The 23,637-nt window shown below is 45.2% G+C and overlaps 2 protein-coding genes across 2 annotated transcripts in view; one reads left to right on the top strand and one right to left on the bottom strand.

Moving 5' to 3' along the window:
- NCKAP1L (NCK associated protein 1 like) overlaps positions 1-23,637 on the bottom strand; it is a 640,546-nt gene that overhangs the window by 162,829 nt on the left and 454,080 nt on the right. The window lies entirely within an intron of this gene.
- On the top strand, positions 1,033-23,637 carry LOC125428075 (gametocyte-specific factor 1-like). The gene is made up of 7 exons (XM_048487677.1): positions 1,033-1,094; positions 9,762-9,890; positions 12,606-12,732; positions 15,139-15,216; positions 19,074-19,116; positions 20,886-20,932; positions 23,467-23,637. The coding sequence occupies exons 2-7, from the start codon at positions 9,798-9,800 to the stop codon at positions 23,475-23,477; spliced, it is 399 nt and encodes a 132-aa protein (XP_048343634.1). The 5' UTR covers positions 1,033-1,094; positions 9,762-9,797; the 3' UTR covers positions 23,478-23,637.

The following is a 23,637-nucleotide window of genomic DNA, read 5'->3' as shown; positions in this document are numbered from 1 at the left end:
CGGCCCTGAGGTGTGAAATTCACTGGGAGTTAGAGACAGAGAGACAAAGCAGTTGGTTGCCAGCTTCCAGGTGGGATCTGGAGTTATGCTGGTATTACAACTGACCTCCAGATTACAGAAGTTAGTTCCTTTGGGCTGGAAGAAATGACATCAGAGCGTAGACTTGGTGTTGTCACACACATGACCCCTCCCAAAATTCTGCCCTCCCCAGGAACTGCTTCCAAATCTCCATGAATTTCCCAAGAGAAAATAGTGCTTTTTGCACAACACAAATAAAAAATCTTGAGGATGTGAAAAGAAATATTTCGGGGAGGAAGTTCTGACAGCTTTTTCCCCAACATCCTCAGAAAATTTTATTTCTGTTCAATGTGGGTTTGTTTGAAAATGCTAAACTACCGATCTTTTCCCCCGGGGCAGGCTGAAGACACTTCCTGCTTGCTGTGCAGAAACAGGAAAGATTTTATTTTTCCCACCCGAATTTAAAGCTCTCACTTTTGGTAGACATATAAGCTCATGGCCACCATTTTCTGCTGCTCCAGGGATTCACCGTGCTGCTCGCCACTAGAATCAGCTGTGATTCTCATATCTTGTCGGTAGTTTTGAAGACTCTTCAATGGAAAAAAATTGAAAAAACTAAGCAGGGAAAACTAAGTTTATTTGTGTACTTTACAAGCTGAAATAGCAGGTGCTTGTGATGTAAGCAGAAGAAAACGCCCTGGAAACAACTCAGCTAATGGCAGGAAGCATGGTGAATCCCTGCAGCACAAAATGGTGGCACAAAATGGTGGATGTGAGCTGCAGAGAAAGTGAAAGTGACAACTTGCAGGGAAAAAACCCCTGCTTTCTCTTCACACACTTGATTTGTCAATGCTGTCCGGACAAAAAAATGAGCAAACTTTTTTTTTTTAGACATCCCCATGACATTTTATTTGTGTTATGCAGAAAGGATCAGTGAGATATGCCAATCACCTTGGAAACAGTGATGTCATAAAAGCCCTGAAAAAATCACCATCACACTAGCTGATCCCAGCAGTTGAACAGTTACACTTTGAATATTGCAGTTTGGAGAGGGCCCTTGATTGATTTTAGCCAAGGTAAGTACCCCAGGTGAGAATGTATTTGTTGTGCTGTTAGACACTAGAGAACCTTTATTTTCAATACCTGGAAATAAATGAAGGTGTTTTTTTAATTAAGGTTAAAAAAAATCAAGGCCTGGTATTACTATCAGCTAATTGGAGGGAACAAACTATAAAAGACTTGAGCAATTAAGACTGAGCTGTTAGCAACACAGTCTTCAGATCACGTAAGTAATTAGGTGGGGTGTGGAATATGGGCCAGGATCTCTGTTTTAATCTTGCTATGCTCCTTTGCACCAAAAGATCAGTAGAATTGAATATTAACCTGCCGTTTCCTGGGCTTCTTTGTTCTAAAATTCCCTCCTTGGGTCCCAGTGCCTACCTAGTTGTGTCCCCAAGGCAAGGTTGGAAACTGGTTGGGGTTGGATTTCAGTAAATTTCTATATTTATATATACCAGTATTAAAATTACTCTGTTAAGTGACTGGCTTTCATAATCACAAAAATAACATCAGCAAACCACCTAAAAACATGGCAGCAATCTCAACATAAGAAACTCTTCAGAGGTATAGAAAAATATTGTTTTGTAAATCAGCTAAAAAGGAAGAAACATTCAAACAAACTAAGGACTGAATATGCCCCAGGAGCCAGGAATGTTAATAGCTATTAAGAATCAGTTTTAAAAAACGGAGCGGGTGAGAGGTGACTCATTGATAGTTCCAGATTACAGAGATTAGAAATGACCATGTTGTTGTTGTTGTTGTTTAATATCACAGATCCCAGTTCTTTGGTTGTTATTGCCTTTCATTACAACGTGAGCCTCACCCAGAGGCCCAGGACAATGTAGTATCTGCGTAGTATTCTTGTGGATCCCAGCAGGGCTGCCTTCTGAATCTGACAGATGTTGATGTATCAATTTGAAGATGTTTTAAGTGCTGCTCCAGTGTTTTTTTTAATGGTGTCCAGGGTTGCTGCTGTTGTTATTACTACTGGCCTCACTGATTTGTATTGTAATTGTATAGATATTTCTGTAAGGCATGGAAGTAAAATTTATTTTTAAAAAAATTCATTGAATCATAGAGTTGGAAGAGACCCCAAGGGCTATCAACCCCCTGCAATGCATAATCAAAGCACTCCTGACAGGTGGCCATCCAGCCTCTGTTTAAAAACCTCCAAAGAAGGAAACTCCACCACACTCCGAGGTGGTGCATTCCACTGTCAAACAGCCCCGACAGTCAGGAAGTTTTTCCTGATGTTTAGGTGGAATCTCTTTTCCTTCACCTTGAACCCATTACTCCTGGTCCTAGTCTCTGGAGCAGCAGAAAACAAGCTTGCTCCCTCACCAACATGACATCCCTTCAAATATCTAAACATGGCTATCATTTCACCTCTTAACCTTCTCTTCACCAAACTAAACACGCCTAGCTCCCTAAGTCTCTCCTCGTAGGGCATGGATTCCAGACCTTTTACCATTTTGGTTGCCCTTCTCTGGACCTGTTCCAGCTTGTCAATATCCTTCTTGAATTGCGGTGCCCAGAACTGAACACAATATTCCAGGTGAGGTCTAACCAATGCAGAACAGAGAGATACAATTACATCCCTTGATCTAGATACTATACTCCTATTGATACAGCCCAGAATTGCATTGGCTTTCTTGGCCGCCGCATCACACTGCTGACTTATGTTCAGTTTGTGGTCTGCTAAGACTCCCAGATCCCTTTCGTATGTAGTGTTGTCAAGCCAGGTGTCACCCATCCTATATCTGTGCATTTCATTTTTTCTGCCTAGTAGTATCTTACATTTATCTCTGTTGAAATTCATTTTGTTTGTTTTGGCCCAGCTCTCTAATCTGTCCAGATCATTTTGAATTCTGACTCTGTCCTCTGGGGTATTAGCAACCCCGCTATTTTGGTGTCATCTGCAAATGTGATTAGCATGCCTTCTATTCCATCATTCAAGTTGTTGATAAAAATATTGAATAGCACTGAGCCCAGGACAGAACCTTGTGGAACCCCACTAGTCACTCCTCTCCAGGATGAAGATGAGCCATTGATGAGCACCCTTTGAGTTTGGTCAGTCAACCAATTACAAATTTATCTAATAGTAGCATTGTCCAGTCCACATTTCACTAGCTTACTTGAGAGAATATTATGGGGTACCTTGTCAAAAGCTTTACTAAAATCAAGGTATGCTACATCCACAGCATTCCCTTCATCTACCAAGCTTGTCACTCTATCAAAAAAAAAAGAGATCAGATTAGTCTAGCATGACTTGATTTTCAGAAACCATGCTGACCTTTTGTGATCACAGTATTTTCTTCTAAGTGCTGGCAGACTTGTTTAATGATCTGCTCCAGAATCTTCCTGGTATTGATGTCAGGCTGACTGGACAGTAATTATTAGGGTCCTCCTTTTTCCCCTTTTTGAAGATGGGGATAACATTAGCCTTCCTCCAGTCCAGAAAAATTCCTTCTTTAACATTAAAAAAGCTATAATTCATTTTTTTATTGATTCTGTATATGTCTGGGATTCTATTTTTAGAGGTGTGGTAGTTTAACAATTACTGGTTTCTCTAGAAAAAATGTCTTATGATGGTAATAAATACCTGTTTCCCCGAAAATAAGACATCCCCTGAAAATAAGACGTAGTAGAGATTTTGCTGAAGTGCTAAATATAAAGCATCCCCTTAAAGTAAGACGTAGCAAAGTTTTTGTTTGGAAGCATGCCCGTCGACCAGAGCATGCAGCTGTGGAGCGGAAAAATAAGACATCCCCTGAAAATAAGACATAGCGCATCTTTGGGAGCAAAAATTAATATAAGACACTGTCTTATTTTTGGGGAAACGGGGTAGCTCTAGTATTGAATCTATGATTTCTGAGTAGCTGTACTGTTTTTGACTTCTGATATTGATAACCTGCTCTTCTTAATGGGGCGCCAAATTATTTATGGCTGCATCTTATCCTTATAACAACAACTTTGTGAAGTAGGTTAGGCTGAAAGAGAAAGACTTGGACTAGGGTCAGTCAGTGAGCTTCTATGGCAGAGTGGGGTTTTCAACTTTGGTCTCAGATCCTAGCCTACCACTCTAACCACCAGGCTGCGCTGCAGGTTGAGGCTGGTAAGGCTTGGAAAGTGGACAAACTCAGAAAGAGGACAATCAGTACCTGTATTAAATGGGGGAATGAGACTACCAAAATCTATCTGCCCTCAGAAGACTTTGATCCTTTTAAGGTACAATTATACCTTTCGCATCGCTGAGGTTAGGAGTGTGGCACCTCCTGCGATCTGGAAATCTGTGTAAAAAATTTTGGCCCACTCTTCGTACCAGAGAATGTCTAATTTTTTCTTTTATTCTAACTTTTAAAAAGGAATTGTGTATATTTATAGCAGGGGTAGGGAACCTTTAACACTCAAAGAGCCATTTGGACCCGTTTTCCACGGGAAAAGAAAACACTTGGAGCCGCAAATAATTGTTGACATTTAAAATAAAGATAACACTGTATATATTGGGGGTTTTTTTACCTTTTACTCCACTCATTCTGAGAAGCGCATGGATGCGCCCGCCCTGCTGCCTGCAGGGCGGGCAAGGATGGGGCCAGCGGCTTGGCCTTGCCGGCAGCCGGGAAAGCGCCCGCCCTGCTCGAACGGGGTGGGCGAGAGGGGAAGCCCGTGGCACTGCCCAGCCGGCCACGGGCAATTGGTGCACCTGCCCTGCTGCCTGCAGGGTGGGCAAGGATGAAGCCGGCGGCTCGGCCTTGCTGGCCACTGGAAAGCGCCCGCCCCGCCGCAATGGGGCGGGCGAGAGGGGAAGCCTGCGGTGCGGCCCAGCCGTCTGCGGGCAGTTGGTGCGCCCGCCCTGCTGCCTGCAGGGCGGGCAAGGATGAAGCCAGCGGCTCAGCTTGTGGAGCCGCAGTGCAAGGGCAGAAGAGCCGCATGCGGCTCTCGAGCCGCAGGTTCCCTACCCCTGATTTATGGTATTAAATGATAAAATATGTTGCTATTGTACAATACTACCGGTATATACATATACTTTATGCATTTCTGAGTTTCTAACCTTTTTCTGTGTCATCTGCTGACCTTTGCATGTCATCTGCAGCTTCTGCAAAACTCCCCCAAATTCCCATGTAATTTCTTATGCCGACTCCTGGCGTATCAAAACTGCGATGGGCAAAGTCGCAATGTGGAAGGGATAACTGTATGCTATTCCCCACCCATGAATTCTTGCTTTCTATGGCTTTTAAACAAAGATGGGCCGTTTCCGCACGAAGGCGGAAACGGCCGGGTCGGCGTTTATGACGCCGACCCGACGACGCTGGGACCGTCTGCATGGACGGTCCTGGGAACAGCCGGGCAGCCGGCGCCCGGCCGACCCGGCATGTCCCCGGGCCTCCGGCGCGTCGCCGAGGCCTGGGGACATTTCTTGCCTCTGCGCGCCGCCTGCTCCAGCGGCACAGGGGCGAAGTGATCCCCAGGCCTCGGCCTTAACATGGCCCGGGATTCTGACTAAGATGCCGAGATTGGGGAGGCGGCATGAAGCCGCTGCCGTTCTCTCGGCAGCGGCTTCATGGCAGCGTTTCCCCAAAAAAAGAGCTGGGAAGCGCTCTGGGGAAACGCCGGCTTCAGAGCGAGGAGGGTAGAAGCGTGACTGCGTTGCCTTCGCCCCGATCGAATGGCGGCCTGGAGACGGCGTTTTTACCGTCTCCAGGCCGCCATTCATTGCCCGTGCGGAAACGGCCAAAGAGAAGTATCCTTGAGATCTGGAGAACCAGTATAGTATAGTGGTTAAGAGTGGCAGACTCTAATCTCGAGAATCAGATTTGATTCCTTGCTCCTCCACACGAAGCCTGTTCTTGCCAAACTCTCTCATCCTCGTTTTCTTTTCAAGATGTCTGGGGTGGGTGGGGGAGCAGCTGATCCTAAGTCACCTTCAGATGCCTTCCAATACAGAAAAGCAGGGTACAAATCCAACTCTTCTTAAACATGTACCGTATATACTCGTGTATAAGTCAACCCGCATATAAGTCGAGGCACCTAATTTTACCACAAAAAACTGGGAAAACTTATTGACTCGCATATAAGTCGAGGGTGGGAAATGCAGCAGCTGCTGGTAAATTTCAAAAATAAAAATAGATGCCAATAAAATTACATCAATTGAGGCATCAGTACGTTAAATGTTTTTGAATATTTATTTCAAAGAAAAACAGTAAACTGGCTCTGTAAGTGGAAAAGAGGGACAACAAGAACAATATGGTATCAACAATAACTTTAAAAGTACAAAAACCTTAGCTCAACCAGCAACCAAGCTAAAACACAAGAGTTAAAATCCTCCAAAACTGGATTCCTCATCATCATCTGTATGCCCAAATGTACCCCAACTTAGATTTTAAGAGGGATATTATCAGAAATGGAAAATCTACTATTAGCTTCCATTGTAAACAACGCGGGAAGGGGCATCCCCTTTGGATCCCTGGGCCCAAACGTCACCAACCGAGACTGGTATCATAAAGAGACTCTCCCTGATGAGACCAGCCAGGTTTGGTGTGGTTCAGAGGGTCCAAAGTTATGGACCCTCAAAAGGGTAGCCCCATCTACTAATAGCTCCCATTGAAAACAATGGGGAATGGGGGGTGCTCCTTTGGGGGTCCATAACTTTGGACCCCCTGAACCAAACTTTACCAAACTTGGCTGGTATCATCAGGAGTGTCTTCTGAGGGTACCCTGAAACGTTGGTGCCGCTAGCATAAAAACTGCGCCCCCTGCTGGCCGGCAAAATAAAAACACACACAAAATTTTAATGACCCGCATATAAGTCGAAGGGAGCTTTTTCAGCATTGAAAATGTGCTGAAAAATTCAACTTATACATGAGTATATACGGTATTCTCTTCAGTTACTAAATAGGCTCTGCCTAGTCCTTTTATTCAAAAAGGAAAGTATCCTATAACACAAGGATACTTGTGTACATCCTACAACACAAGTATCCTATAACACAAGGATACTTCGGGGGTTGGGCGGTCTATCAAGTCTAATAAATAAATAAGTAAGAAAGTAAGTTGCTAAGGCTAGGTGGAGTCCACCACCAAAAACTGGATAAGTATATGATGTTGTAGAACTGGAACAAATGTGTATATGTGCAAAAAAATGTGTTGAACTGTTGTAAGCCACTTGGAGCCTGACACAGTTGGGAAATGGGTCAAGTAAAAATCAAATTTAAAAAAACTGGTGAGAGAAGGCTTAGCAAAGTGATCTATATGATTGTAGGGAACACATTATCTTTGGGGGTTAAGAAAAAGACAATTGTGAGAAACTGATGTAGGAGTTAGACTCTAACTGTAAGAGGGTCAGACTAGAACAGAGGTCTGCAACCTGCGGCTCTCCAGATGTTCATGAACTACAATTTCTATCAATTGGCCATGCTGGCAGGGGCTGATGGGAATTGAAGTTCATGAGCATCTGGAGAGCTGCAGGTTACAGACCCCTGAACTAGAACCAGGAGACCCAGGTTCAAATCCCCCACTTCATTAACCAAGCGTAGAGCAAGACTTTAGACCCATCATTCTGGTTGGCAACTACCTAGAGGAAAAATACCCTGCCCCTTTAATAGAGGTGTCCTATGTAGAAAAGGGCAGCTGATGCTCATCGTGGAGTAAATCACATCACCTGGTAAATAACAGCTCATTCACCCTCTGTTAAAGGTGCAGAACACTTTTTTCCCTCCTGTCTGTTGCAAATCTTCAAAGTCAATCGTTTACCCTGGAATACTTTTGCAAGATTGTGTTCGGGTTTTGCAAGTGTCTGTCACAACTCAGTCATAAAAGGGTTAACTGTTTGTATGTAAACAAGTTGCTGAAGTCACTGTTTATGACCTGGTCCATTGATTAGTTATTGGTCAGTCAGTTAGCCATTACTTACATGTTAGTGAGCATGTACATCTGAAGTTATGAAGTTAACTCTGTTTGCGCAGACAGACACCAGAGAGGAGACATGAGGTAGAACATCATGTGAGACAACAGACAGGTAGCAAGATGTAACCAAACGTACAGTAATGTAGATGTGTACAGGAAATCTGCTAATATATGTGTGTGTGTGTACGCACACACATACATACACATACACACACCCAACAGATTGCCGAATGGATAAAATTGGGAAAGAAACATGCACACTATTCTGATTTTCTTGGACAATAGGAGGGATAAAATGTCATAGATGGAGAAGATGAATGGGAAACACAGAATGCACGCAGAGTAGTGCAGAGTCAGTGAATAATTAGCCAGCTTAGGAGACTGCATGAATTTTGGATAACGGGTGTTTTTAAAACATTCAGGGATTTTTTTAAAAAAACAAAACAGCTTGCCTAAGATTGCTCCATGCATTTGGCTGTTGTGCTTTCTTGGTGGGAAGAAAGTGCAAAGAATGGTGGGTCTAATAATGCAGACTAGAAGCAACCTTCTTGGAAGCGGAAGCTAGTTGCAAGATTTGTGTTGGGTATGCTAGAATAATCATCATCAGACTACAAACCAAATTTGATTGTAGTGAAAACGTTTGGCTCTCAACGTGCAGCTTCTAGCTGTTCTCACCCATTTACGGCTGCAAGGCTCACAAAATGCCCTGGGGAAACCCCAAGCCATTTGTTAAACCAACAGAATGAGCCAGTCTTGTGTTGCCCTGGGGGCACTTTAAAGACACCCCCCCCACACACACACACCTTTCAGAGAAGTACATATACAATGTGGACAGGGGAAACAGCTTTTTCAGTCAGGCTTTTGTGTTGGAATATTGCTTTGGAATGTTCCCTGCAGAGTATAATTGTCCTGACCAGTGGGAAGCTCAAATCCAGAGATAGTTAACAAGCCACTTTGTCTTCAGGTCATCCATGTGGAAAGATAAGAAGTTAGCAAACATTTCTTACCAGGAAATTGCCTTTTAAACCTCCACATGACCTCTTCACACATCTACAACAGATGACAATTTGTATGCCCTGTTGGTGTCATTCTCATATAGTATCTAAGATGGGCCTTTTGGTTTTAGTTTCCCTCGCACCAGGCATATGGTCGAGGCAGCTACTGTTGTTGCATCTAGACCTCCCCCTCCATCTTTTCTCTCCTTTTTATTCCTCTATTTTTTCTTTCTCCCCTTTTCTTTTCCTCCCCTCCTTTTCCCTTTCCTTTTCCCCTCCTTCAGTTGGGATCAAGGAGTTGAGTGCCATCTGGTGTGCCATTTTAAATACCATCTGAGGCGACACAGCTGGATTAATGTTTTAAATTATTATAGGTTTTAACTGTTTGAATTAAACGTATACTTTTGAATTAAACGTTTGAATTAAACGTATTTGTGCGTTTGAATTAACGTTTACTTGAATGGCAATATGGATTGGTGAATGCTGGAAACCACTCTGAGCTTATATTGGGAGGGGTAATATATAAACCTGACAAAACAAAAATAAATTTTAAAAATGTGTGATTCCCAGTGCTTTTATTATAGATCTTACCATTTGATGTTTATTAAATTTCAAAGTACTCATTCGCGGCATTTAAAATATTGTGCTGAAACTGTGAAATCGGCTCCTAAATTATCTTCCTGTCTGAACAAGGGAGGAAGCACCAGGCATTTACTTGGAAGCTCGTGTATTGTCTGCCTTGGTGTTAAGTAAGTTCTCATTCCTTTCCACCCTTGGTGTATATTCTAGGAATACAGTTCCTCATCAAGCTTACCGCTTTTTTCCATGGATTCTGAACAGCTCCTCCAGTGTCCCTATGACAAGAGCCACCAAATCAGACCCTGCAGATTCCCCTACCATTTGGTGAAGTGCAGAGAGGTAAGAGGAAATGGCTAAAGACGATAAATGGGATGGAAACAGCACACTACTTCTGTTCTTAGTATAGCTTCAAACAGGCAGGGTGTGGAAAAATAGTGGCGGTCTTGTGATTCACACAACTGGAAGATCATAGCTTGCCTCACTTCCTTAAAGCAATGGGAGCAAGGCCTGGTCTGGAGTCTACAAGGCCAATGGTTCTCAACTGGCGGGGTGTGTGTGTGTGTGTGTGTGTGTGTGTGCCACTGGTGCGATGCAGAAGTAGTTTAAGCGGGATGCAGGGTTTTCCTAAAACTCACTAAGAATTCACTCTCCATCAGTGCTATTAAGTTCAGTATTCATGTCAATGGAAAGTTACTCCCAAACAGTAACATTCAGTTTCAAAAGAGGGAACCTTACAAAATGAGTGAATTAATTAGGTGGGAGATGTAAGGACAGTGACAAAGGGAGGGGGAACTGTGCCCGGGGCATGAGCTGCCCCCCCTCCCGCCTAGAAATGCCCCTGACCCCACCACCGACATGTGACAGCAATGGCGGTGCCCAGGACAAGCCGCCTCGGATGTCCCCATTGCCGCTACGCCTGTGTAAGGGAGACTCAAAGTCTAATTCCCAAAGGGTGCTTCGATGCAATTTAAAACCACCCCAACTGAAGTCCAGATAGAATGCATTCCCCAGTTTAGGAAAGGCACTGACAACTCTGAAAGGATGCCTGCATGGTTAACAACTCAAGTGAAGGAAGCCATAAAAGGCAAAAAGGCTTCTATTTAAAAGTGGAAGGTCTGCCCAAATAAAGTGAACAGAAGGAGAAGAGTGTCTAGCAAAAGTAGATAATAATTTAGCAAAAAAAAAAAATTTGAGGAGCAAATTGCTAAAAATCAAAGACAAATAAATAATTAAAAGCATCAACACAAACCACGCACATTTCTTTAAAACCAGCCAGAGAAGTAATACGGCCTTTAGATGACCAAAGAATCAAAGGATTGCTAAAAGAAGATGGGGAGATAGCAGAGAAGCTCAATTAATTCTTTCTATCTGTGTTCACTGTGGAAAGCATGGGGCCTGGATACAAGTCTGAGCAACCATTTTCAGGATTGCAGTGCAAAGAATGGAGTCAAATTGAAGTTAAGAGAGATTACGTTCTAGACCAAGTGAGGAAATTCAGAACTGATCAATCTCTGGATCCAAGTAGTATACACTTGAGAATTCTTAGGGAATTTAAATGAGAACTTGTTGACCTGCTAAGTAGTATAGGTCACTTTTCAGTAAAATCAACCACTGTACTAGAGGACTGAGGGGTAGCAAATGTTGCATGAATTTTTTTAAAAAGCCTCTAGGGGAGAACCAGGAAATTACAAGCCAGTTAGCCTGTGGTACAAACAGTAAAAGCGTCAAGGCCGTTTCCTCAATACGGCCGGCCCGAAGCTGGCGCAGGGTCGCATGCGATTGCGCCGATTAATTCGCACTGAAGATCGCTAGGACCGTCCTCATGGACGGTCCCTTGGGGCACAACGCCGGGCAGCCGGGCGCCACGGAGCGCGGGCGCCCAGCCGGTTTCGCGCCGGCCTGTCCCTGGCGCCTCCGACGCGTCGCGAGGCCTGGGGACCAACCGCCCCTGGCCCTGCAGCGCCTGCTCCAACGGGCGCCAGGGTATGGTCTCAGGCGTGTCCCTCAGGCGCAAGCGGCGAGGCAAAGGCCCAGGAAAGCGTAGAGAGTGCCAGGTGGGGAGGTGGCGATGAAGCCGCTGCCGTTCGGCCGACATGACGTTTCCACGCAGCAGCGTATCCCCAGAAAGAGCGCTTCCCAGCTCTGGGAATACCGCTTCCAGGCTTCATGGCGGAGGCCCGGTGGCCTTGGCGGCCTGGAGAAGGCGTTTTTACCGTCTCCAGGCCGTCATTTTATGCCCGTGCGGAAACGGCCAAAGATAGAATTACCAGGTTTGATTTCCCCACTCTGCCATTTGAGCTGGCTAGATGGCTTTAAAGGATTAGACAGATTCGTGGAGGTTAGGTCTGGCTACTAGACATGGTGACCATAGGGAACCTCCCCATTCAAGCAGTAAACCTCTGAATCCCAGAGCCAGGATTGTTGGTCCTCCAGAGGAACTGGTTGGCCTCTGTGTGAGACAAGATGCTGGAGAAAACTGGCTACTGGTCTGTTCCAGCACAGACCTTCTGATTTTCTTAACCAAGATGATGTACTTAAGTAGAAGAAGAGTTTGGATTTATACCCCATGTTTCCCTCCTGTAAGGAGACTCAAGGTGGCTTACAAACTCCTTTCCCTTCCTCTCGCCACAACAGACACCTTGTGAGGTCGGTGGGGCTGAGAGAGTTCTGAACAAACTGTGGCTAGCACAAGGTCACCCAGCAGGAATGTAGAAGTGCGGAAACACTCAGCCACTCAGGTGGAGGAGTGGGGAATCAAACCCAGTTCTTCAGATTAGAATCCACCTGCTCTTAACCACTACACCACGCTGGCTCTCTTACTTTTAAGATCAGGAGCCCTGGCAAGAAGAATAGACTTGGACTTCAGACTTGGCTTCCTTTCAGACTTGGCTTCCTTTCAGACTGTCCAAATTTTACAAGAGAGAAGCTGAAGTAAGAAAGAAGTGTATACATTTTCTTTAGGTGTAGCTAGTCCTCTCTGCCCCCCCCCCCCCAAATATGTGATGGGTTAGGACCATGTGATCTCTTGTAATTGGCTTCTGGTTTCTTTTCCAGAACAATAAGAAGATTGCCAAGGAATTAGCAACATGCCCTTACAATGCCCGTCACAGAGTCCCAAGGCAAGAGCTCAGTTTGCACATGTCTAGCTGTGAAAATAAAGTGTCTCAGGAGTTAGAGGGAGGTAAGTGAACATAATTCTTTAAACTTGCCCATCTAAATGTGTGTGTGTGTGTGTGGGCGGGATACACAAACTTGCCCAACAAAATTCTGGAACTTTCCCCTGTATGGATGTAACAGAACTGGATTAAGGAACATGTACTCTGTCCCACCAAAAGATCTCAGGAGATTTGTAAATTAATCTGCCATTTCCTGGACCATCCTTGTGAGAATGCTCCAATTGGGTTCTAGTGCCTTGGGATGGGGCAGAAATCCAGGCGAGCTACTAGGACCTAAACGGGAGCATTTTAGGAATAGAGGATAGTCCAGGAAGCCCATGGAACAGTTAATTCACAAATCTCCTGATTATCCTCCATATGGTGCCATAATTCGACATTAAATCTACTAGGACAGGGGCTGGCAGTGATCTGAGTCTGCAGACCCAGTGGTGGGGTGCCCATGCTGCATGATCTTCAAAGGAGCCATGTGGTTAAGAGTGCTTGCACTGTAACTCAGTCAGGAGTTCGAGCCCCTGTGGGTCAGATATCCTGGCAGCTGGCTCATGGTCAACTCAGCCATCCATCCATTTCTTGGTCGGTAAATGAGTGTCTAGCATCAGGGTAGAACCTCTGGCTCTCCAGATGTTCACTAGGGAACTACAGATTCCCCATCCGAAGCTCTCTGTCAGCATGGCCATGCTGGTAGGGGCTGATGGGAATGCTGTAGTTCAGGAACATCTGATGAGGGTCGCGCTAGGTTCCTACCCCCATTCAGCTCTATAGCTGAGGGGTAAAAGAATAGCCGGGGAAATGCAATGGCAAACTACTCCCCCAAAAGCTGACTGCCTATAAAAAATCACTGCTACTTGAACAGGTGGTGCCCCAAGGGCCTGGGATACAACTGAAGGGGAAACTACCTTTTTTTACATGACTAAAGGGAAGGATAAGGTTGCTTAAGAAACTGAGGTATCATTTCTTGAGTGGGCTTTAATGGGTCTTTAATGAGGCTGGATTCTGATCGGGTTTGTTTCCCCACTCCGCACATGAAGCCTGCTGGGTTCAGCCCCACCTACCTCACAAGATGTCTGTAGTGGGGAATGGAAGGGAAGGAATGCAGAAACAAACCTGGTTCGTCACTTTTAACCACTATACCATAGTGGCTCTCAGGAGGCATGCTGGAGGCATGGCAAATATAATAACCCTTCCCCCTACCACAACCAGTCCCTGTCTGGTTCCTGAGACTACATTGGGGGCAGGCTTCACATCTTTATGTGGGAAGCTTTTTTTAAAAAGTCAACTTTAATGCTCAAGTCACTGCACCTGGTAACAGATTCTACATGTGTAATGTGGAATACATAGCACCTGAACGGACGCTGCATCAAAAATATTTAACTGAATAGCATTCAGCAGACCGCTGAGTAGCACTTGATAACTGGTGGCTTTGATTGGAACAGCAGAGCCTGTTTCCTAGACAGAACAGATGCGCTGGACAAGCAAAGATTCCAAATCAGTGAAAGCCCTGACACAACCTTGTGCTGCAATTGTTAGTCAAAGGGACAGGGATCAGAGGGTCCACACAGTAACAAAAAACAGCCTAATACATTGTGCTGCGATTCTGTGGTGCAAAATAATCTGCAGAATAGAATGCAGTGTGGATCATAGCATTCGTCTTCCTTGGGGGGCATTTTTAACAGCATATTCTTTGCCCTTGTGACTAGAACAACAGGATCCAAAGCGAATCCTCAAAAGCTAAAGGGGAGCCTGAGTGAGATTTCCAGCTGATAGGAAATTGGTTTTGAGAGCTGTGTTGCCTTCCTCTCTTCTCAACTCCAAACCTCCCCCCCACCCCCCGCAATTTGTGCAGCTCAGCTATGCAAAACAAGGAGTGCATGAAGCTTCCTTGATTTGCTGAACTTACAAATGTGTATCTTTTCTTGGCACAGAATTTCGGGGGTTGAGTTAGTGTTTTTTTTTATCAATGTGAAACAAACACAGACCCGACCTGCAATTGTAATGGGTATCGGTAAGAAAGTTTAATACAAATTGTGTTCTTTGGGAAGGAGGCTGTAAAAGCGTCTGTTGGAGAAGATTGGCTTGTTTAAGGAACAGGCTAGGACTAGGAGCTTATTTTGACTCTAAAATCCCCCAGTTGTCGTTCAGTGTTTTCTCAGGTGTCGGAAATTGTTTGAATCCCTAGTATTCACTGTGAGTTTTTTAAAAAAATATTGTTTGCCAGTTCAAGCAATGTTTTATCTGAAAATTGGGTCACTCGTTCCATTTGTAGCAGATATGCTATTACTATATTGGAGTAGCTTGTTTTGTGTAAAACGGGTGAATGTTGGTTTTATGCACTTGAAAAAATATTCCAAGGCTAAATCCGATGCTCAGCTCAGCAGTAAAGATGCCCCCTTCTCTTTTTTTGTTCTTTCCAATGGCCTATGGTTCTACAAACAGAGCTAGAGAAGTCATTGCCTTTCAGTGTCCCCCATCACAGGAAGATTGGGAAGCAGGTGGGCTAAATGCTAGAATGCACCACGCTTGTATCATAATGCTGTCAGATTGAAACTACAGCGGGTTGGATCATGTCAAAAGGATGTACAGAACGGGGCAATGCCTCCCCTCCTACTGCAGCCCTTCAACCCTTCCTCCCTCTCAGTTGTTTCTTCCCCAGGAGAAGCTCTTCAAAGGGTAACAAAAGGATGATTGAGGGACTGGAGCACCTTCCCTATGAGGAGAGGCTGCAGCGTTTGGGACTCTTTAGTTTGGAGAGGAGGCGGCTGAGGGGGGATATGATTGAAGTCTACAAAATTATGGATGGGGTAGAAAATGTTGACAGAGAGAAATTTTTCTCTCTTTCTCACAATACTAGAACCAGGGGGCATTCATTGAAAATGCTGGGGGGGAAGAATTAGGACTAATAAAAGGAAACACTTCTTCACGCAACGTGTGATTGGTGTTTGGAATATGCTGCCACAGGAGGTGGTGATGGCCCACTAACCTGGATAGCTTTAAAAGGGGCTTGGACAGATTTATGGGAGGGAGAAGTCGATTTATGGCTGCACCAATCTTGATCCCTCCTTGATCTGAGATTGCAAATGCCTTAGCGAGACCAGGTGATCAGGAGCAACAGCTGCAGAAGGCCATTGCGTTCACATCCTACATGTGAGCTCCCAAAGGCACCTGGTGGGCCACTGCGAGTAGCAGAGAGCTGGACTAGATGGACTTTGGTCTGATCCAGCTGGCTTGTTCTTATGTTCTTATGTTCTTATGGTATTTGAGACTGCTTTGGAGGGGAGCTGTGCTTTCTCGCTTTCATCTTAGGATGGGGTGCAATCCAGTGCTCTTGATTTATGACAAACGTGTGTCACATCTTGGTGGTGTCGTGAAAACTCAAAGTCACTTTGGTAGTGGTGGAAAGTGTCGTCAAATCACAGCTGACTTAGGGTTTTCCCCGCAGGGTTTTCAAGGCAAGAGACATTCAGAGGTGGTTTGCTATTAGCCATCAAACCCTCCTGAATGTAGCCAGTGCCCCAAAGCAGCTAGCTAGAAGATGCTGAGAAGCTCACTATAGTCTGTCTCAGAAAAAGATATTAGTAGGGTTGTATATCCCTCTGGCACAAAACTCAACATGCCAGGCCTTCTTTGTTGTAGAATGCTCCACCTGGGTCTTAGTGCCTATGTAGCCCTGCTCCCCTCCATCCGTTTGAAAGTCAAAATATATTTTGGCACTTAGCTTAACAACAAAATAATGGTTTTGACAAAGTAACAATGAATAATTCTCATATTCGTTTTGGGACTATATTCTAATTCGTAAGCATACAGTTTTCTTGACTGCTGCACCGCAACAGACCATACCAACATCTAGTACAGTGGTGGCGAACCTATGGCACGCATGCCAGAGGTGTCACTCAGAGCCCTCTCTGTGGGCATGCGCGCACAGAGTTTGTCATGTGGGGGGGAAGAACATTGCCCCCCCCCCCTACACACACACACAAATCTAGGCTGGCCTGGGCCGCTGAGCACGACGTGAGTGCACCATGGCGAGCAGGTAGGACTCGGCTAGGAGGGCTGGTGCCTGTGCTTACTCGGTTGCTGGCAATGGGTCTTGCTTCTGAGTGAACCCTCTTAGGGTCATGATTCACCCGTTGGAAGAGTTACACACCGGTTGGCTTCAAAGCAGCCAAGCCACTACGACTACCATAACCTTACTCCTTAGTGCAACGCCTCACTCGAGACCAACCATTTTTTCTAAACTAAGCACCTTAAAATTATTCAGGTTCAATTGCCGTGTTGGCACTTTGCAATAAATAAGTGGGTTTTGGGTTGCAGTTTTGGCACTCGGTCTCAAAAAGGTTCGCCGTCACTACCTGATCCTTCTCTCTGAAGATGCTGGGGATTGAACCAGGGACCTTGTGCATGCCAAGCAGGCATTCTGCCACTGAGCCACAGCCTCTCTCAAGCCTTCACTTGAGGCTGCAGTGATCAAGTAATGAATGGCAACTTTCCACCTTTCTTTTCCACTTAATTCCAAGGATGGGATCGATGTTCTGATCTGGTGCTTGAATTCAGAAAAGGGCTGGATAAGAGAAGAAGAGTTTGGATTTATATCCCCCCTTTCTCTCTGTGCCTGTAGACTCAAAGGGAACTCCCCACAATCTGCTTGTCCCTTCCCCCCCCCTCCTGGCAACAAACACACCCCTGTGAGGTGGGTGGGGCTGAGAGAGAGTTCCTAGGAAGCCGTGTGCCAGCCCAAGGTCACCCAGCTGGCATGTGTGGGAGTGCATTGACAGGCTAATCTTGAATTCCCCAGGATAAGCCTCCACAGCTCAAGTGGCAGAGCAGGGAATCAAACCCGGTTCCTCCAGATTACACTGATCTAGTATGTCTAGTATAGCCAGGAATGACGACTCACCCATTTGTGTCCCCAGTACATACCTTTCGGAAGTGCAATGTACATGAACATGGCAGTTCCATTTAACATGCTTAACACCATGGACAGGTCTGTCTTCCAAAACAATGCCCAGGCCCACCGCAGAATGCTGTGAGAGCTGAGCTGCAAAACCATGTGTGCGTTCAGACCAAACTTGTAGCTTTTGTTTGTTTGGAAGTCTATGAAATCTTTTGTTGAACAGTAGTGAGGGGAAAAACAGCACCATTGGAACACCTGTTAAAACTGTCCTGACAGCAAATCTAAAATGGAGTCCCAATAGTCCTAACTTATGTCCTAACAGGAGAGTAAAGCTGTAGAGATCTTCTCTTGAGGCAGAGAGTTTGGATAGCCAAACACCAGCACTCCAGATGGTTGTCCTTGACACGCAAGACAAATTAAGAACGTAAAAAGGGCCATGCTGGATCAGACCTGAGGCCCATCAAGACCAGCATTTTGTTCAAGTGACCTCTGAGAAGCCCACCAGCAAGGAGAACCAGTTCTGCACCCAAGCAACTTGAGGGAGGCTCCTGAGGCACCAGCAGAGCTGCTGTGGCCAATGGCATGGGAGAAAGCAACTGGCAAAGTTTGTGTCCATCATCTGGACCCAGGCAAGCCCAGAGCAAACACATGAGACACTGTCTGTACACAGTGGCTCAGATTACAGCCAGTGTGTCTGAACACTGTATATTTTCCCCACCCTCCAAAAAAAATCCTTTTTTAGTCTGCCAACAATTGAACATCTTCACAGGAAGATGCTTTCTTTATTTATATTTTTCAGCGTTCAGGCCAAAAAGAGAGCTAGCATGGTATAGCACAGGGGTACCAGGAACCTGCAAGGCTCATCAGATGGTTCAGGAACATGGGCCAATTCCCCATCTGACAGCCCCTGACCAGCATGGTAGTGGCCATGCTGACAGAAACTGATGGGAAGTGGAGAACATCAGCAGGAGTTCCCAAATACCCCTGGTATAGCAGTTAAGAGCCGGTGCACTTTAATCTGGAGAACCAGGTTTGATTCCCCGCTCTTCCACTTGAACTGTGGAGGCTTATCTGGTGAACCAGATTAGCTTGTGCACTTTAACACATGACAGCTGGGTGACCTTGGGCTGGTCACAGTTCTTCGGCGCTCTCTCAGCCCCACCCACCTCACAGGGTGTTTGTGGTTGGGGGGGGGGAGAGAAGGGAAAGGAGATTGTAAGCCTCTTTGAGTCTCCTTACAGGAGATATAAATCCAAACTCTTCTTCTCTTATCTCTATTCTGGAACCCTTTCAGGGGTTTGACATAGTGTGGTATGAAAATGGCTCCCTGTGTTTGGCCTTTACTGTCCTCAGCCCTGATTCTTTCAATTAAAAGGCTTACTAAACTCCACATTCTAACTTCTGAACCTAATCTGTCTTTCCTTTTTTTAAAAAAAAACTCCCCTCCCTGCACCCCAGATGCTGATGAGTCTCCTGCTCCTCCTTTTGTGTTTGGAACCAGGTGAGTCAAGTCTGTCTTCTTTTGAAGCATCAGTTGGTGGTGGTAGTTTGGCTATCAAAGGGCAGGTGCTGAACAGTGGGTGGAGCCCAGCTGTTTGTACAAGAGGCACTAGGTCCCCCTGCTGCCGCTGAGTAATGCACAACGATGCTGTGTGGTTTTGTGCAGTAAGCATTGCTGGGACCCTGGTTATTAGCGCCTCATTTGCTTCAAGGAAAGTAAGCCATGCCTCTGTGCAATTAATTTCACAGTCAGTTCAAGGAGGAATTAGAGGGCTTAGGAAGTGGAATAATGGGGACAAAGGCTCCTGCGGGAGTGCAGATCTTTAACATACGATCCACTGTTAATATATAGGGCTGGATCCAGACTAAATTTTCTAATGCCTGCCCCTCCCCTCCCCACCATCTCTGCAAAATTCTGCTCCCAGAGAACCGGGGCCTCCAGGAACGACAAAGTGGAGGTGGACCGGGGGGGGGGGGGGATGCCTGCAGCAAGAAGGGGAATTGGAGGGAACTGCCAATTTCTCAGTGATGAGTACTACAATCCACACTCATTTAAATCAATGGACTTGGAATGGAATAATGCTGCACTGCATTGCACTGCAAAGCTTCGACCGCTCCTTGTTGTAGAGTTATTATTATTGTATGGGAATAATATTTTTTTCAATTCAGACAAGTTTCTGTCAGGAACAAGGCTGTTACATGTGAGAGGAGTGTGGCACAGTTGTTAGGGTATCAGGCCAGGCTCTGAAAGACCCAGGTTTGAATCCCCGTTCTGCCATGCAAGCTGGGTCCAGCCACACCCTCTCAGCCTAACATACCTCACAGGGTTGTTGCGAGGCTAAGATGGCAACTGGGAGAACGTTGGAACAAAGTAGGGTACAGATTAAGTGAACAATGAGCCTAAGATAAAAGTGCTAGGGGTAGCTGCATTGTTGCATTGCCTCTGCCTTAGCGTCTCTATGCAGTGGTCTGGAAAAGTACAAGGAGTTCCCATCATGGCCTGAAATAATGGTGGAACTACACATTGGGGGGGAATCCAGTGCCAAATTTCTGCTTCTGCCTGAGCTATTGTGGAAACACAAGAAAAAAGACTGATAGCTGCTTGCACTAATACAAGCTTATTGTATCTCTTGTGAAACCAGTTGCTGGGCACTAATATATAGGGACAAAAAATGCTACGTCTTGCTCAAGCAGAACGCCAAGCCTGTTTACTTCTACCTGCACAACCGCTGTGTCTGAGCAATCATTAGGAACAAGCTTGGTACGCAAACAGATATTGCATGTTGTGCCGTGAGCACAAGTGCTCACAACGCTACGCTGGTTGCTGGGTTTACCTGCACATCTCAGCTCCCTTCTTTGGGTCTTTCTTTGTGTGCGGGTTAACCGGAACTATTTCCACTGCACCACCATTTTTGAATTAGAAAACTTCCACCAGACATGGCCACACGCCCCAGAAAACCCATGAGAACCAGTTCCTTTGGTTTATTCACATGCCTCTGCTCATATTGCCCACAAGAGTGGAGAAACGGGGTATGCACCCAGGCAACAAGTTTGTCTTAATCTCCATCTGAGCTAGGAGGACATCTTTCTGGGTAGTCATAGTTCTTGGAGCTCTCTCAGCCCCACCCACCTCACAGGGTGGTTGTTCGGGGGGGGGGGAGAAAGATTGTAAGCACCTTTGAGCCTCCTTGCAGGAGAGAAAGGGGGGGATATAAATCCAAACTCTTCTTCATCTTCTAAAAAAACAGATCTTCTTTTTCCTTTTTGTAGCCACCTATCTCAGGGGAACCAGAATACCAGCTATTCTTTTTACAAAGGTATGAGAGCTATCTACAGTGGAAGTGTTTGTATATAGGCAGAGGCGGAGCAAGCGAGGGGAAACCTAACCTGCCCTGCCCTGGACCACCCCCTCCATGGCCTGGCCATGCCTTGGCTCCGCCCGGGGCATCACACCCCCAACCCCACCCTGTGGGCGCTACGCCACTGTATGTAGGTAACATGTGATAGTACTTGGGGGGGGGGGATTCTGTTTCACTGTTGTATGCATAAAAAGGTGGGTAGAAAACATCGGCTGTTTGGGGATGTTTTAGCTTTTTAAGCAGCAGACAGACATAACCCACAAACTGAAGTGCATGAGTGAGCTCTGCTTCTCCCCATATACTAGGTTCATTAAATACAGCACATATTGCCAAAGCAATTATTACCAGTTGCCCTCAACCCCATTACCCCTCGTCCCACTACAAATGTTTTAGGCTTTTTAAAAAGACTGCTTTTTAAAAAGTTTTTAGAAAAAGAAAACAGAAAAACTTATGCGTGGATGGAGAAACTATCAGCCGAAGTGGCTGGAGGGATAGCCTGGCCTTTGTTCCAGGAAGCACCGTGATCAGCCCCTGTAGCTGTAACCCAAAAGATCACATTTCCTTCAAGTCTATTCCAGTGTTACAACATGGTTGCAGAACAGTTTAGATTTATTTATTTATTGTCGTAGACCAATATTATAACGTGGAATAAAATAATACAAATTCCAGAGTAACAAAACAAAGGGCAATCCAAGAAAACCATAAAATTATTCACGATTTATCTTTTTCTATAAAATAGAAAGTAAATATTATTAACCACTAGAGGTAGGATTATTTAATTACAAAAGCATTTCTTACATGGTAGCATTTTAAAATCAAATTTTACTCTCTGACCATATTTGCCATGAGTTTTAATCACATAGGGCCCAGAAATTTGTCACATGCCTTGAGATCGTAGGGGTTTTGTCAGCTAGCCAACACAGACGGCAAAAGCCAGAAGCACAGCTCAATAAAATGTGAACTAACCTTTGATGGTATGGCAGTATCAGACAAGGCAATACACCAATGGGCTCAGCAGGGTAGGGCTTTGATTTGGAATGCCTGAGCCTTGTGACTTACCCTCTCTGCCCCCCAGTGCAAATCTTCATTAGGGAGGAATATGCAGCTGTTTAAATAGTAAGTGGTCTAATGGGGGTGGGGGGTGGGGTTGGATAGTATGTTTGGGAAGTGCAATGAAGGAAGGGGGGAAATTGAGCGGAAGATAACTTGACAAGCCCGATTAGTTTCTCCATAACACCCTTTTGTGTTCTGGGTGGTTGAAGATTAACAAAAAGGAAGACTCTCTCTTCCCCACCCCTCGCTTCACACAATGCATACCTTATTGGATTGGGGGAACGGATCACAATCTGTATTTGACAAAAGCTGCTGGTAATAACATTTTGTGCATAACTTTTAAAGGCATTCTGATTGGCCCCTGCTGATATTCTGGGTCCTGATCCTCCTGGTCTATGACATGGGTTGCCAACCCCCAGGTGGCACTTGGCTATCTCCAGACCATCAAGACCAGATCGTCTGGATAAAATGGCAGCTCAGGAGGGTGGGGTCTATAGCATTATACCATGCTGAGCTCCCTCCTTTTTCCAAATCTCCAAGTTTTTCTCCAACCCGGACCTGGCAACCCTAACTGTGACTAGCAGAACAACAAGACAGGCCATTGCTTTCACCTCCTGCATGTGAGCGCCCAAAGGCACCTGGTGGGCCACTGCGAGTAGCAGAGTGCTGGACTAGATGGACACTGGTCTGACCCAGCAGGCTCCTTCTTATGTTCTAGTTAACTTCCTACTGTGGAAACAGGGATTGATGTAGTAGAGTTAAAAGATTAATCTCTGCTCTGCCTTGGGGTGACTTTGACATTTGAGAGCAATAACTAAACAAATGAATTGGTAGCTGAGTGGGCAGATGTTCCTTTTTAAAGAAATGCAAACCAATTACCCCAACAAACACATCTCCAGTCAATTCTGTCTGGACTAAAAAAGGTTTAAATCTTTGTTTACACAGAAGGAAGATAATAGGTGGGGATTCAATTGGACAAGACAGAATTGGACAAGATAATTGGACAAGATAGAAACCAGTTGAATCTGGCTTATGATATTTCCTGTAGCAATACATGGTTAACATGGCTGGACCAGGGAGATGATAACGTGTAAAATGTGAGATATGTTTTAATACATACATCAAAATTAAATTCCTAGCATCCCCTGCACAGAAAAGACACCCCCAATATAAGCCAGCCCCTCAACTATGTCAAACAACCCATAGAAGAGAAACTTAACTAACCCCTGATGCTAACTCTTTCCCTGCTGTTTTTGAGAGGAATATTGAAAATGACCTTTGACATGGGCTCAAAGAAAGCCCTCCTATGATTCCTACTCATCCAACCCTTTATGGAACAAAGCAGCCTTCCTGAAATATTTGATGATGGGAAACACTGTGAGCCATGTTGGTTGGGTGTAGCACAAAATCTAACCCTTCTCTCCAAATGCCATTTACAGGATCTAAGTGAGGATTTACCAGAAGTGACAACAGCCTTAACCTTTTCAAGAACCTAAATGGTTTTCAATAATCCTGAACCTCTTGTTAACCCAGAACCCGATTTGAAAGACTTCCATCTGTTTTTTAATAAGTAAACTCCTGTTTGTGTGTTTTAAAATCAATAAACTATT

This window comes from Sphaerodactylus townsendi, linkage group LG03, assembly GCF_021028975.2.
Source record: "Sphaerodactylus townsendi isolate TG3544 linkage group LG03, MPM_Stown_v2.3, whole genome shotgun sequence".
Classification (NCBI taxonomy): Eukaryota; Metazoa; Chordata; class Lepidosauria; order Squamata; family Sphaerodactylidae; genus Sphaerodactylus; species Sphaerodactylus townsendi.
This window is presented reverse-complemented; position numbering and strand designations above follow the sequence as displayed.

Bases quoted from the DNA above. Each gene is read 5' to 3' on its own strand.
- LOC125428075 (XM_048487677.1), top strand. From the start codon at position 9,798: ATGGATTCTGAACAGCTCCTCCAGTGTCCCTATGACAAGAGCCACCAA. The intron at 9,891-12,605 runs GTAAGAGGAAAT...TTTCTTTTCCAG, and splicing joins ATTTGGTGAAGTGCAGAGAG to AACAATAAGAAGATTGCCAA. The intron at 15,217-19,073 runs GTGGGCTAAATG...CCTGCACCCCAG, and splicing joins ACAGGAAGATTGGGAAGCAG to ATGCTGATGAGTCTCCTGCT.